The sequence below is a fragment of the Aspergillus wentii genome, assembly GCF_001890725.1.
Source record: "Aspergillus wentii DTO 134E9 unplaced genomic scaffold ASPWEscaffold_5, whole genome shotgun sequence".
Classification (NCBI taxonomy): domain Eukaryota; kingdom Fungi; phylum Ascomycota; class Eurotiomycetes; order Eurotiales; family Aspergillaceae; genus Aspergillus; species Aspergillus wentii.
This window is the reverse complement of record NW_024467836.1, coordinates 320,815-335,604: the sequence shown is the minus strand read 5'-3', so window position 1 is coordinate 335,604 and position 14,790 is coordinate 320,815. Positions and strand designations below refer to the sequence as shown.

Below are 14,790 nucleotides of genomic sequence, written 5' to 3'. Positions count from 1 at the left end.
GTTTTTGCTTATCCGATATGGATATTTCTTATTGAAAAACATTTCTTTCTGTGCCTCAAGACAAACCGCAAAACTAAACTTTACACTGTACATATCCCAGGTACTCCCAACAGTATTTCCCAAGCCCACTCAAAGGGGAAAAAGATCAAAATCTCAAGAACAGAAAACCCAACGAAGACCACAGATCATAGAAATGAAAATCACACATTAGACAAGATCTGCCGAGCAAGCCAAATCAACACACCATCCGCAAACCCCGCCACAAACCAACCGAAGGCTACCATCAACGACACTTTATCCAACTGATTTACCACCTGCGAGACGGCAAGACTAATACTAGTCTCCGAAGGCGATGAGCCAATAGTTTGGCTACTCATACCATCCATCCCGGATGTCGGGTAGATGGTGACGGTGCGCGTGGCCCCAATCGAGGTTATGTACACAGTTGTCTTGGGGTTATTGTAGATGGTGACGACATCTGTGATGGGAGTATAGATACCACCAGATTTATTTTGTTCGATGACTGACGGGAGCACCTTCGACGACTGCGAGGGAATACTAGTCTCGTAGCTGTTCGAAGTGGCCGTGAATAACATAGGAGCGAGAAGTCCAGGACCAGCGGCTTTTTCGGTAGGGCTGGCCTTGGTGAATGGCCATGGGTTCGAGCAGATAGGATGTTTGTGAATGAGGGGCTTGGGAGGGATAGCAGTATTGGCACTGGCAGAGGGAGAAAGCTGTGAAAGGGGGATGCTGGTTCCGGTAGCAGTCTGCATGGGAGACCCATTTTTGGTCTCATCTTCTGGGATGGATCTCTCCAGGAGGGAGACAGGCTCAATCTCGGGACTGGCAGTGTCGCAGAGAATAGTCTCGGGGATATGAATCTTTGAGCCGATCAAAGTGTATCCAGTTCCGTTGAAGGCGCAGACAGCGTCGCCGGAGTCAGGGGATGATTCGTAGCCTGACTCAAATTCATGTTAGAGACTGAGGTATCTGGCAGAAGATCACAGAGAGAGAAAACGGGAAAGAAATCACGAACAGACAGCAGTTGACTCGTAGCCACCTGGAAGGATTTTAGCAAGCCTGCAAGCTCGAGGTCAGCCGTTATACCCCCCTCATCCAAGGAAATCAAATCCTTATACGCACTCGACATTGCAGGAACGGATCTGTGCGAAAGAGGACGAGGCACAGGATATCATAGTCGAGCCCTTGAGGGACGCACTGGCACAGTAGCTTCCTCCGGGCTTTGAGCAGAAGAGGGAATTGGTATCCGGTTCGCTAGACAAGGAACTATTAGTCTTGAATGTTATCTTAGAAATCGCAAAGAAGAAACCCCACTATTTCATCTGAGCCCTAGAAAGGCCCAGCGTGAAGGAGAGAAGCCAGAGCTGGAAAATCTGGAAGAACATCACGTTGCTTTGATATTCTATCAATGGACTAGATAGAGGCGGAGCTTTTTAATGAGCAAGTCAGTGTAGATAGGAAAGGACAGATAGCTCAGTAAGTGAGCAGGGTTGATGAGATGCAAGATGAGACGAGAGACGAGGGGACAGAGAAGAGGAAGACAGTCGCGTGCAGAGTGTTGTGCGTAGCGCGCAATCTCGCTTCTTTGAATAGCAACACAATTTCCTCATTAGGCGTAGTGGTATTAAGTCAGGCAACACGGCCAAGCCTAGAGCTTCTACTGCCATATTACAGATACTGTATCACTCTGATACTTGGAATTGGTCTAACTCACCAGCATCTAGTTCCAGAGATCCTTCTACTCCTACATAAGTTTGTGGATGATTGGCAAAGCTGATATCAGAAGTAAAAAGCAACCAACCTGACAAGAGTAGATTCGTAAAGCTCTTGAAAGACATAACCAGTGCAGCACTGTAGGACAGAATGAAATGTCAAATGGTATATTTATATGCATTAGATGCCATTGCATGACTTCCACATGGTACAATCAGGCCTGCAAAAGTATGGATGAAGAGACATAACCCGGTCCCAGAGAAGATATGAGCACTTTTATGATAGAAGGACAAACCCATCTAGAACGCCAAAATCGCCGGTTATAAATGCACCAAAATATCAATCACTGAGCCGCTCTCCACTTGCGAAGTCTCCGCTTAATATCACCCTCACTCTGCTGCATCGGGTTGAGCTTTCTGTCGCGGACCATGGCGCCAATGTTGTCTCCGTGTCGCTCTACCAATCGTGTGATCCATTCCGTCTCCCTCTGGCTCTGATGGCGAGGCTTCTTCTGACTGACCGATTTCTCTTCCTTCGATGCCTGGATCTCAAGCTTCTGTACAACGTCGCTGTTCTTGTTCTTTTTCTGCGGTTGAGCACGGCTCTCGCCATCGGACAAATCGTTCAACGGGTCGTTTAATGGGTTTGCACGGCTGATTGTGCGACCAGCGACTTCGATGTTGTCCTCGTCACGAACCACACGGATAATCTTTCCAGTTTCCGGATCACGTTCGACCTTTGTCTCTCCAAGTGCGAATTCCTGGGCGTCGGCAGTTCCGCTGCCTCTAATGTGAAGGGAATCTTTTGGTTGCACTTCGACACCGGTTTTGGTTGGGCGCTTTTCACTACCACCGGTGGGCGCATTTAAACGATGGACCAAGCCCAAGCGACGATAGTTTTGAGTGAGAGTCAACTTTCTGTCCCTGTAGTATAGTTGCGATCAGTATGCTGTGCTTGCAATTTTTCATTTCTTTTTTCGACAGGCGGCGGAAGTCGTACCAATTTTCTGCGATAATGGCGTTGCCCAGCACATTGACCTTCTTATGACCATCCTTTCGCTTGAGGTTCTTCTTCGGCCTGTTTGGCGTCAAGCCAGATCTGAGCTTCTTCTTCTGCAAGATGCGACCCATTTTGATACTGAATTGGAATGAGGGGAGATGAGGCGGTGGTTGATGAGGAAATAAAATATCTCTTATCGATTTCTCCAACGGAAACTTTTGGGTGTTTGCACTGCCAGCCTTGGCGTGTTTGCACCGATTCTCCTCTCCCCGACACCGGCTGATAGAAACGCAGCTCCCTCTATTTATCTTCCCCTCGTCTTGCCGTTGTTTCTCGTCCTGCTTGCATGCTTGCTGCAATGGCGTTGATATTCTTCCCTGCGTCGCGCAGGACTGCGCTGGCCCTTATTCTTGGCCTTGTTCTTTTCTCTATTCTAGCAGCTGCAAACATTGTCAGCTCTGATAGCTCTAGCGACATCCCCGTCAGCGAACTGTCTGTACACCAGATCGAGGAACAACTGCAGGTAAAATACCCATATTTGATGATAGCTCTCAAATCTGCCTCGTTTGGAATTTGATTTTTGTGAATACAATCTATTCAAATAATTACTTATGTTGACATCAATTAGAAATGCCCTCTTGTGGAATCTCTCAATGAGCATAAGCGTGCTACCAGCCCCCAAACTGCCAGCCTGACCTCTAGAATTTTCGCAATTCTGTTCCCTGGAAGTCCTGCAGTGAACGCAATTTTGGCCACTGTGTATATCTCGGGGCCTCCTAGTATGCTGCCCAATATCGTGGCTTCTTAGAACCTGTATTAATTGTAACCAGACTTCCTCTTGGCATTATGCCCTCCCAACATCGATCCATCGTCCCTGTCCGTCATGGTGGCTTTTGCCGTCGGTGGACTTCTGGGTGATACCTTGTTCCATCTTTTACCCGAAATCTTCCTTGGGGAGGATTCCCCGGAGCATGTGAGCTTTGTCATGGTCGAGCCCAACAGGAACCTTCTTTTGGGTCTTGGTATTATGGTAGGCTTTTTCACTTTCGTGGCCATGGACAAAACCCTGCGTATTGCTACAGGCGGCGAAGGAGGCCATGATCATTCCCATGGGAACCATGCACACGCGGATTCAGGAGACCACGCCGTGACAACCGGTTCGGAGTCCAAGAACACGAACGGCAGCGAATTGAAGCAGCGCAAGTCCGCGGCCGACTCGCAGGAAGAATCTGCTTCTGAACCCAAGAACGAAAAGGAGATCAACCCCAGTGTCAAGCTGGGCGGTTACCTCAACCTCATCGCAGACTTCACTCACAACATTACTGATGGCCTCGCCATGTCGTCTTCCTTTTACGCCTCCCCCACCATCGGCGCAACCACCACCGTTGCTGTCTTTTTCCATGAAATCCCCCACGAAGTCGGCGACTTTGCCCTCTTGATCCAATCCGGCTTCTCAAAGCGCAAGGCAATGGGTGCACAGTTCGTCACCGCCATCGGCGCTTTCCTGGGTACCCTCATCGGCATTGCCGTGCAGGAACTCGGTGGATCCGGTAGTAAGGACTCCCTTGCCAAGGATTCACCAGCTGGTCTGATGGGTACAAGTCTGACTTGGGGTGATATGCTGCTTCCCTTCACCGCGGGAACGTTCCTGTATGTCGGGACAGTCTCGGTGATTCCGGAGCTGCTGGAAACCGGCAAGGATAAGAAGGCTGAGATTAAGCATACCATCATTCAGTTTCTGGCCGTGGCCGTGGGCGCGGGTATCATGCTTGCGTAAGTATTCTCCGTCCGTTGCTGATACATTCACTAACCTGGATTCAGAATCTCCTGGGATTAAATATATCCTGACTTGGAATATGACCTGACATCTCCGTATATATGTAGCCTGGAAAAGTGTTTGAAGAGCATTTAATTGAGTTGAAAAAAAGATTGAAACTCATATTAATAGTTTCTAATATCAGAATGTACTCCAAACGATCTCCAACGTACTATTATAAATCTTTGATATCTCGATGCGTCTCAATCTTCATTCAATACATCGATAGATAAAAACCCCCGACTAATAGTCTATCAGATACAATATCCAATATAAACAAAAACCCCAACCAAACGCCAAAGCCAATAGGCCACGTAAAACAAACAAGTAGCCTAGTTGTGCTGGAAAGACTAGAGTCTAACTGAGAAAGAGATGATTCGCATCCTTGTCCATTTCCATTAGAAATAGAGAGACGAAGCAGGGTTGATAATGTGTGGTTTGAAAACTAGCAAAATAAAAACGACAGGTCTAATGGAACAATTTAAGTGAACATATTTCTGATAAATTTCTGAATTGATCATTCGTTATAGTGATACACCTTTCAAAAACTATAAGCTCCTGTTCAGAAGGGACGTTGGGAAGATAGATAGGTACTCACAAAATAATCCGGTAATCCAGACACCGAATATCCCAGCCGTCGTGCCATCCTAGCGAAACCCTCCGTTTCAACCAAATGGTAGAAAGGGAAAGCAGGGAACATGGCACCGTCACGGTGGACTTCTGCCTTGACCATCAAGGCCGTTCCACCCACACCGTCAAGGGGAATTCTCCGCTTGGGCTCGGGCGCTTCCAGATTGGCCATGTAGGCCATCAAGGACCGATATGTGGGCATCTCGTTGTACCCCTCGAGCAGGATCTCGTCAGGGGTCATGAGGTCTGCCAGGGCCTGGGCGGTCTCGCTATCAATCCACGAGTTGTAATCGTACGGACGGACGTCCATCTTCTTGGTGTCAGAGTTGTAGTACCGCTGGTAGCAGTTGGGGACAATAACGGGTTGATCGTGGCTGGTGAGATCCTGGATCAAAGTAGGCGGGGTCTCGATGATATCGCCGTCCAGCCAGAGGACCCAGGAGGTACTAGGGCCGAGGGTGGTGAAGACGAGACTATTGCGAGCGCGACTCATCGACTCGCGACGATCCTTCTGATTCGACATTTTGTGTCGCTCCTTTTCATTCTGCGATTGGATGGGCGGGTCGAAGTCCTGGCGGAGGATACTGATACTGGCGAACCGGTTGTCGATAGGCCCGGACTGTGTCTTTCCGATGGCGTCTTCCAACGCGGCGACGGCTGCATTTCCTTCCTTCGTCCTGGGCACGATGAACCCGATCGAGATGAGCTCGTGGGGGTAGCTCAGCTTAACCACATTATCCCAGTATCCCTGGAAGAAACGGGCCAGCGGTGTAAGGATGAGCACACGTTCGCCGTTGGCCACCGAGTCGCTGGTACTGGTGAGGCTGTTCAGGTTGTAGTGGACGACGGGCGGAGGGGCTTTTTGGCCATTACCGCGGACGGGCTGGGACTTGAGGAAGGGTTTCGTCGGAGGAGAGAGAGGGTGTTCGGCAGCGTCTTCTTGTCGTTGTTGAGAGGAGACGGCGGAGGCGGAGGAGGGAGCAGAGGAAGAGGGCGAGAGGAGGAAGGTGAGGAATCCAAACGCCAGGAGAGCGGCCAAGACGAATGTGATGGGACTTGTGCGTCGCATGGTGCGTGCGACGGCCATTGTGGCCGTCAAAGGAGTCGAAGAGGATTGAAGCGGTGGTGGTGTGTCTGGTGTGAAGCTGTTTCCCCGAAACGCTCGAGGGGCCAAGTGGTCTGGACCGGCGGAGGAGACACTGGTTCGTTCTTCTCGTTAGCCAGCGATGAATGCAAGATGAATCATGGACTGGCGACCAGACATAGCGCACGAGAACCGTGTGTTCCCCTGTTGGTGATTCTCTCTCCTGGTCGAGCAGAGGAGATGGTGATGATGGCGAGTTGACAAAAGTTTCTCGGAGTGTTGGCCGAAAAAAGACACACGGGCCCAAGAGGACGATCGACAGGGTCTGCACAATCTTTCAACACCCCACTTTCTTCAGCGGTTCCTAAGGTTTCAGAAATATTGCCTCTGCTCTCAGAAAAGATTCGAGTTGATGGTCTAGTTCCTGAAGATGGTCCATCTGCATTGGGGTTATTTGGCCTTACAACGGCCGAAAGCGGAATATCGCAGGAGACACTCACCGTCTGGTTAAGTCGCAGTGGGCTTATCGACGGAGTAGACAATTCGAATTGTGGCTCGATCTGGTATATTTTCATCTAGGTCATGGTGGTTTCTATATACAATCTATTCTATCGACAATGTCCTCACTTTTTGGTGTATAATGCTTGCTGAATTCATTATGGCAGCGTCCGCATCACACCTTCAAAGGCAACCAATGCCATCGCATTCGCCGGGAATGCTCTCAAGAAACAAGGCACAAAGCCTCGCCAGTATCCCTTCCATCCTCTCTCGCGACCAACAGCAACCGCCGCGTCCTTCCACCAGCGGAACTTCCTCTCACCGTCGCCCAATGCACCGCCCATCGGGTCGGTCATAAGACGCTGCTTGATCACGTCGGATGGATAAGACGTGATCCAGAATACCTGCGCGGATATTCCACCAGCCCAGAAGTTGATGGCAGGAAGCGACATGTTCGTGCGCTCTTTCATCTGTCGAGTCAGGACATCGTAGGAACCCCACCAGCAGAAGAAGAAAGAGCGGAAGAGGATCGTGGCACAGAGTCCACGGTATAGGCCAGTCAAGCCATGTGTGCGGAGCTGCAAGGGTTAACCACTGCAGGACTGATATCGAGCATTTGAATACTCACTATCTTGCTGATGCAATCAATCGGCCCGCTATACAAGCGCTTCGATTTATCCGCCGCATATTGAATCTGCAATCGTGCCTTGACATGCTCCACAGGAGCCGCGATAAAGCTAACCGTCGTACCAGCCATGATACCCGCAATTCCATGTCCAACACTAGGCAACGTATTTAAATCTGACTGACGACCGCCGGTAAACGGGATCAAACGACGAAGGTCCGGTTTCGAAAAGACATTTTCGAGTAGTACTCGTCGATAAAAGGTTAGGGAACCAAGCATACTACACTAATTAGCCACAAATAATCTCCGGTCAATAAACCAACTAGGTACTCACACAGAATCCATCATCATCCATCCGACCAGCGGAGGAGTAGCTCCCTTGTATAGTCCACGCACACCTTCCTTCCGGACGGTTTGTAGCACACAATCCAAGGGACCCTTGAAATGTCCATCTTTACTTGTCTGTAGGCGAACCTTGATTGTATCAAATCTATTCCGCAATTGTTACTTCATGCATTCATTTCGGCGCAAAGAATCGACGGGTATACATACGGATGTCCAACTAAAATTAACCAATTCGTTAGCACGACCATTCATTCTTTCCCTCATAAGCATAGAAAACTTACCACTCAGCTTCGCAACTCCCGAGAAAACCCCCGCGACGAACGCCTTGTAGTTACCCTTCGAGGCCGTCGCCGGCGCCGGTGCATTATTCCCGCTTCCCGCTGCGGTTTGTTGTGCTGGTTGTCCCGCCATAATGGTCGGTGTAGCTGTAGCCAATTGCGACAATGCGAGTGAAATTCTGTTATATACAACCCCCTCAATTCTGTGGAAGGTGTTCCCTAGGCGCGCAAGCACACGAGGCCAAAAGAAATGCGTGACGTTAGCCGGGGGGGCTCCGCTATCGGACGAGAACGGCGAGGATAAGGTATAAATCGGTTCAATTGGCCATGAATTGGTGGGGTTGAGGGGTGGGAAGAGGGGTAGTGAATTATTCCATTCCTTGGAATGAGCGAAAGAAGATCTTTGAATGGAGAATGGAAAAGGAAGTGGAAAGAAATGTGGTCGGAGGGAGAAGAAGCAAAAGATGTTTGTTCGCTGTTGGATCGGCCAGCCAAAAAAGTGCGCCCCGCAAAAATTCGGGGTTTCGGGGAGAAAAGAACCAGCTCCGGAGGGCTTCTTTTTTTGCCGATCACAGGTACTAGAGTTTATGAATGTGATAAATGTTGATATGACTTTTGCGACGAAAATGTCTTTGATATTTTGGACTATTTCGTAGTTCTCTGAAACAGCTCATTCTAAAACAATGGAACAGCCTGGTTCTGTTCTCAAGCCCCGAAATGTCTGGGGGGTAAAGTATATCTTAAAAAAAAAACAACAACTGCCCAACAAAATTCAAGGGGAAAAAAAAAAAAAAACATTTGGTGTCAAACAACAATGGGTGAATTGAAATAAGATCCCAACGAATCAACGCTGGGATCGTACACTGCAAATGCAAGTGATGAATGAAAGGAGGGCTATGTGGGGTATAAATACACGATGTCGAATGCACAACTGCATACGAGGTCGCGGGATTTGACAAACCGCGGGATTTTTTTGGTCATAACAATATAAAACAACAATGCGAATGTAAATGAAGGGCAAAACAGCTATGCAAAATGGGAGAACAGAAAGAAAAATTCGTGCAGTGTCAGATAGTGAACAATTGACTGCGTGGGCTCGTGTGGTAGCATCCAGTCAGATATTTTGTCTGAAGTTATCACCGGCCCTTGGCAGTCATTCTGCTCTTCTGTCGAGCTCGCTCGTTTTCACGGGCAAGGAGTCTTTCCACTAGATCTGGCGCGGCGGCGGTGTCCCTTGAAGAGGGATCGGAATTGTTTGCACCGCCGGCGAGGTAACCGCTTGCTTCTTCCAACGTCAAGGGGGTGACAGGGCCTGGGCTGCGAAGGGGGTCTAATCTTGGGGCAGATGGGCTTTGGCCGAGTGATCCTGTGGGGGTTCTGGTTACACTTTCCACGAGTTCTCGGTACTGCCACATACTGTTTTCTCGCGAGCTAGATGATGTCCGATAAGTGTGCTGGCGAGTTTGCCGCGGCGAGGGAGGCTGCTGTGCTGTGAAGCCTTGCGAGCTGCTTTGTTGCTGGTACACGGCTGGGTGGTATCGAGGAAGGCTTCCAAGATGGAAGGAGGGCACTGATTTGGTCGTGTTCTGTGTTCTGGATGGCTGTGGAGAAGAAGGGCGTCCAGATGGAGACATGGCCGGGGAAACAGGGGAGTAGAAGGTCGAGCTTTCGGCACGCATCCTTGAAGAACGTTTGGAATGTGATGAATGAGGACCGTGTCGGCTGTGTGCTTTTTTGTGTCTTGAGATCTCCGGTTTTCTGTCGGCTGGAGTGCGCCGGTGGTCACGGTGCGGAAAGTAGTCGCCTTTGTCGAAGCGCCCTGTGAGAGGGGTGACGGGTAGGTCGTCCTCGTGTGACGATGAAGACCTTTTGGGAATGGGGATTGGTCGAGTGGTCGAACTGGAGAGAGACAGAGTTTCCAAAGAATCGATAGTGTCTGAGACCGGAGAAGTCGGACGGGAGAGTGGTGAGGGGGGATTATATGTAGACGAAGTTGCTGTCAAGTCCCGGAGCGATGACAACGAAACGGGTGTGGGGTGACCGTGCTTGGTGATTAAGCTCTCCAAATGGTCTCTAGCATGTAAATCAGAGGAGCGATGCGAGAGGGGCCGTGATGAAGAAGAGAAATTGGCTAAGAGCACGCGATCAGCATAAGGCGTTTACGAGGCAATGGAAGATGAGACGAGAGCCGTGCAACACACGTGTCAAGTGGAGGTTGTTTCAACTGCAAAGAAACAAAGAGGAGGGCAGGGAAGGGGAAGAAAAAAAAAGTTGGAAGGAATTGAGGAGGAATGCCAGCGAAGTCTTGGAATGCTAAAATGACGGGGCAGAATGATTGATGGATGAGAGGGAAAGGTGGAGATGGAGAGAGGCGGGGATTGGATGGATGTACATGTGAGGGTACGTGTATCCGTCGAGATCGAAGATGGGAACTTACTGAGGAGAGGTGGAGAGAGTGAACTGTGGGAAGAAGGATAAAAGGACGGAGATGGAGGAGAAGAAGAGGCAGAGAAGAAAGAAGATGGTGGAGAGGCAGCCATTGAGCGGGTTTTAACTGTTGCTTCTGATGTTTTTTCTGTCTCTTCTGCGACGCTTTTCGTTGCCCAAAGAATCACCCTCGCCCACTACTGTCAGGCAATGCAGACGAGGATTAGCAATGGATTTCCCCTCCTCTTTCAATGGTTAATTTTTTTTTGTGTTTCACTTTTTTTGCTTTTCTTCTTTTTTTGCTTTTTTCGTTTCTGTTCCCTTTCCAACCCTCCTTCACATCTACTCTTGTAATCACAAACAATATATTACAACTCCCTCCCTAAAAAGCAAATTGATTAGTTTGCGGGGAAAAAGCAGACTGTCACAAACAAGGCAGAACAAAACGTGACATGGCGTCATGGCGGGAATCAGCGGCATCCATGGAGGGGCAGGCGGTACGGTACGGTACGAATACGCCACGGTACCGACTCCACCTGCGCAAGGGGGATCCGATAGACAAAGAGGAACAGCAAACAAAGAAAAGAATGAGATAAAATAAGAATAGAATGAAAAATCAGAAGGATCACATACAGATATTGCAGAGCTCTTTGTTGCCTTTTTTCTTTTTCTTTTAATCTGTAATATTTTCTCCGTATCTTTCAGTAATGGCAGCAGATATTGATAGGCGGTAACTTTGGTGGCTGATTGGTTCCTGAGGACCCGGACGGACACTATCGCTTAGTGGGCAGCTGCATCCACCCAGATGGAGTAATGCGATGATATGATATGGGCAGCGTGTGGGAGCAGGAAGGATTGTTATATCGGGGTCTGATCATATATGACAGGCGATCAGTCGGTCAAAGAGAGAAGTGGCAAGGTGTGCAAGACAAATAGAAACATGGGGGCTGTACACTCGCATGTCAGAGTCAGCTATTTTTTGCTTTCTTTTTCTCGATGTCTGTGCTGCAAATGCACGACTGGGAGGCAGCGGATACGAATATCCTTTTAAGCACCAGGCAGGAACATACCACTGGCATATCAGCAGAACTATCTGACTAGCGAGCTATCTACTATCTAGTGTTGCAACCACACGCAAGACTCGGGTGACTAAAGAGAATCAAGGCCGATTTCCTGCTTCCATCGTGGGTGGAGAGCATCGGTTGATCTGCCCGAGTCATGCTGGACGGCGACTGGCAGCCCATTGCCAACTAAGGCCACTAGACGGACCAACGGCCGAACTTTCTGCAGGTCATATATTGCTTCACTAGTCGCGGGCTTCATGGTGACTATCATCCCCAGATCCAGGCAGCCCTCATGCAAATGTTCCAATGCACAGGCGATCGTCCAGCTACTACGCAACTGAAACACCACGTCTATATTAACCCCCCTTCTGGTCTTGAATATTCACTTGAGGATGTGATGAAATGGTTCCAGATAGCGTCATCGCCCTCTGGTTGATGGATCAGCCGACATCCTCCACCCCTGGCCATCCGGGATTTCTTGCTTCATCCCACACTGTGTTGAGCGACAATCGCCTACTGGATGATACCTCAGCTGTTGCTTTTTTTTTCCTCCGTGTCCCCCAATAAGATCCATCCAAATGCACACAAGCTCCCTTGATACAAGACATCACAGTCGGGATCTTAATAAAAATGCTCTTAATCGAGGCAATCTGGCCTCTTGGCTGTCCCCCTTCCCGGGAATTCTGTTTGCCTGCGGTTAGACAGGCAACCCACCGTGTCATCTCCAACAAGGCTGTCGTCTTGGAAGACGCCACAAATTATCTTCCATCCCTTTTTTTTCTGTGTGTGTTCCAGCTCGTCATCACAAAGGTTCGGTCCGTCCAAATGGGTTAACTTGCAGCATAGGCATCGGCACAAGGCGCACCCCCCCCGAGGGACTGTGCACCGGGATTGTCGGTCCCTGATGAAGACCATCTAAAGTTAAGAGTACGAGCTCGGGATTTGGGTCCTATCCTGAGCTTTTACTACGGTCGTCTGCGGTAGATCAGTCACGCGTGCTGGGCTCAATTTCGGATGACCCTTGGCCGAGGATGTTTTCTATACTTGGTCGTCCCCATAACCGGTTTTGAGTCAACTCATCACACTCGTCACCTTCTGCAGCCTATCTATGTACGGGTGATCGAGGCGATGCAAGACATGGCCTAGAGCTGGACATCCTCGTGCTGAAGGTGACTGCATCATGCAGGGGAATCTACTCTATTCACCAACTCATCCAGACCTTCCCCACAGTACCGGAAAAAACGTCCGGTCGTCCTGAGGAAATTATTCAGGGATATCATTGCCATATTCATGGTCGGCCTGCATGAGATCGATGTGAACATCATTTCTTCCTAGCCAACGCTTTGTCGGAATCACATTGCATTAGTCCCAAGCTCCCGGTATCTGGAAACCAACGACATCGTTTCTCAGCCCTAGTGCTCATTCAAACTGTCAGAATTACGAGGTCCCGGTTCGCTTACATTCGGAAAGAAGGGGTTGGGTTCTGGAACACTATCACGGCTGGCGTGAGTCATTCTATTATTTGTCAGTCACTCGGATTGCTCAGCCTATGTGGTTGGATTTAGGCCTCTCTTTTTTAAAACGCGCGTCAGAATACGCAGTAGGGTGATGGGGCATCCAATGGGCAATGCTGGATGTTTTCTACTTCATATCTACAACCAGTAGACAGTAGGTCTGGCCAGATTATCAAAAAGCACAGACAACGAATAAGCACTGGCATTTTGGCAAAGGATATTTATGGGATAAGGCATTCAGTCAATGGAGAATTCATATTATGTTCAACACTCCAGCTCAAACGCTGTCACACTACCTATGTCCGAGCACTGCCTTTGGTACGTACAGGTCATCAATACTCTTGATCTCCTCCTCAGTGAGTTTAAGCTCAAGCGCCTGGAGGGCCTCGTCCACTCTCTCCTTCTTGCTCATTCCCAGAATGGGTGACGTGATGAACGGCTTGGACAGACAATAAGCCACAGCCACAGTAGCCATAGCGACACCACGGCTGTTCGCAATCTCCTCAACCTTCTCGATAATCTTGGTATCCGCCTCTGAAATACCCTGACTGAAAATCATGCCCCCTCCTCTCTTCGTCTCAGTGAGGGCCTTGACCGGCCGTGCCAGACCTCCCGCGGCGATGGGACTCCACGGAATGATACCCATTCCAAACTTGGTGCAAGCAGGTATCATCTCCCTCTCCTCTTCCCGGTACAGAGCATTGTACAGGTTCTGCATAGAGATGAACTCGGTCCAGCCGTTCATCCTCGCGGTGTATTGGTACTCCATGAGTTGATGCGCCCACATAGACGAGGCCCCAATGTACCTCACCTTCCCGGACTTGACGACATCATGCAACGCTTCCATGGTCTCCTTGGGAGGCGTGTGAGGATCGAATCGGTGAATCTGCAATAGATCCACATACTCAAGACCCAACCGTTTCAAACTCGCATCGATGCTGTCGAAGATATGTTTCCGACTGAGTCCGTACTGATTGACGTAGCCGGAATTGTCTCTCTCCTCCTCACTCATAAAGAGTGCATTCTCAAGACCACGACCAACAGGGCCCCAGACCTTGGTCGCGATGACGACGTTTTCGCGGCGCCAGTTGAATTGCTTGATCGCTTTGCCCAGAATCTCCTCCGAAACACCGTTTGAGTAGATATTGGCCGTGTCGAAAAAGTTGAGACCAGACTGGTAGCAGTGGTCTAGCACGGGGAGGGCTTCGTCTTCGGGTGTGGACCAGTTGAATTGTCCTTTGGGTTCGCCATAGCTCATGCAGCCGACGCAGATGGGCGACACGCGGAGACCGCTCGAACCGAGTTGCACGTACTTCATATTGGAGATTATGGAATGGAATAAATTGAATTGAATTGTGAGTTGGGAGCTGAAGGTAAGAGCAATCGCTTGTTTATATACCTTGAACAGTTGAGCGGACTTAGGATTTTATATCCACTACCTCCGATACTGAACACCATATTATTAATTTAGTGGGTTTAGGCTGCGGGGGTTACGTTGCGATTGTCTAGATGAGACCAAAGCATGGGTATATGGTGAGCTGTAAATTTGATGCTATACCAATATTGGGTCTTTTCAGCTAGGTAGACATGGTACGTAGTCCATAAGTGCTTACTGCTTATGCAGGTACGTCACGAGTCTGCCTGGAACGATAATCATCAACAGCAACAATGGGTATTTCCCTATCCCCCATCAGACATTCTACTTGAGATATTATGATAATTAAAATAGTCGAATAATATATTTAACAATACACCTAACATCACTCCCAACTCGCC

At 49.2% G+C, this 14,790-nt stretch overlaps 6 protein-coding genes across 6 annotated transcripts; 1 reads left to right on the top strand and 5 right to left on the bottom strand.

Annotated features, from left to right (window-relative positions):
- Positions 1-85: 85 nt before the first annotated feature.
- ASPWEDRAFT_543576 (uncharacterized protein) lies at positions 86-1,637 on the bottom strand. The gene is made up of 4 exons (XM_040838043.1): positions 1,336-1,637; positions 1,144-1,275; positions 1,037-1,080; positions 86-958 (listed from the first exon to the last, which is right to left on the bottom strand). The coding sequence occupies exons 1-4, from the start codon at positions 1,404-1,406 to the stop codon at positions 201-203; spliced, it is 1,005 nt and encodes a 334-aa protein (XP_040687444.1). The 5' UTR covers positions 1,407-1,637; the 3' UTR covers positions 86-200.
- Positions 1,638-1,700: 63 nt separating this feature from the next.
- On the bottom strand, positions 1,701-2,962 carry ASPWEDRAFT_41637 (nucleolar protein 16). The gene is made up of 2 exons (XM_040835612.1): positions 2,734-2,962; positions 1,701-2,657 (listed from the first exon to the last, which is right to left on the bottom strand). Exons 1-2 carry the CDS (start codon positions 2,862-2,864, stop codon positions 2,078-2,080), a joined length of 711 nt encoding a protein of 236 aa, XP_040687443.1. The 5' UTR covers positions 2,865-2,962; the 3' UTR covers positions 1,701-2,077.
- Positions 2,963-3,057: 95 nt separating this feature from the next.
- On the top strand, positions 3,058-4,721 carry ASPWEDRAFT_41635 (Zn(2+) transporter YKE4). The gene is made up of 4 exons (XM_040835611.1): positions 3,058-3,256; positions 3,362-3,512; positions 3,564-4,506; positions 4,555-4,721. Exons 1-4 carry the CDS (start codon positions 3,092-3,094, stop codon positions 4,568-4,570), a joined length of 1,275 nt encoding a protein of 424 aa, XP_040687442.1. The 5' UTR covers positions 3,058-3,091; the 3' UTR covers positions 4,571-4,721.
- A 345-nt stretch (positions 4,722-5,066) lies between these two features.
- Positions 5,067-8,142, bottom strand: ASPWEDRAFT_52170 (uncharacterized protein; the record flags this gene model as incomplete). Its single annotated transcript, XM_040837715.1, has 6 exons — positions 5,067-5,087; positions 5,148-6,313; positions 6,943-7,339; positions 7,390-7,666; positions 7,721-7,876; positions 8,009-8,142. 6 exons carry the CDS (start codon positions 8,140-8,142, stop codon positions 5,067-5,069), a joined length of 2,151 nt encoding a protein of 716 aa, XP_040687441.1.
- Positions 8,143-9,145: 1,003 nt separating this feature from the next.
- ASPWEDRAFT_114055 (uncharacterized protein) lies at positions 9,146-10,111 on the bottom strand (the record flags this gene model as incomplete). The annotated part of the gene is made up of 1 exon (XM_040828459.1): positions 9,146-10,111. A coding segment is annotated over one exon (966 nt), but the record flags the coding sequence as incomplete, so codon positions are not given.
- A 3,004-nt stretch (positions 10,112-13,115) lies between these two features.
- ASPWEDRAFT_41628 (aldo/keto reductase) lies at positions 13,116-14,715 on the bottom strand. Its single transcript, XM_040835609.1, has one exon. The coding sequence runs from the start codon at positions 14,330-14,332 to the stop codon at positions 13,307-13,309; it is 1,026 nt and encodes a 341-aa protein (XP_040687439.1). The 5' UTR covers positions 14,333-14,715; the 3' UTR covers positions 13,116-13,306.
- Between the last annotated feature and the right edge of the window lie 75 nt (positions 14,716-14,790).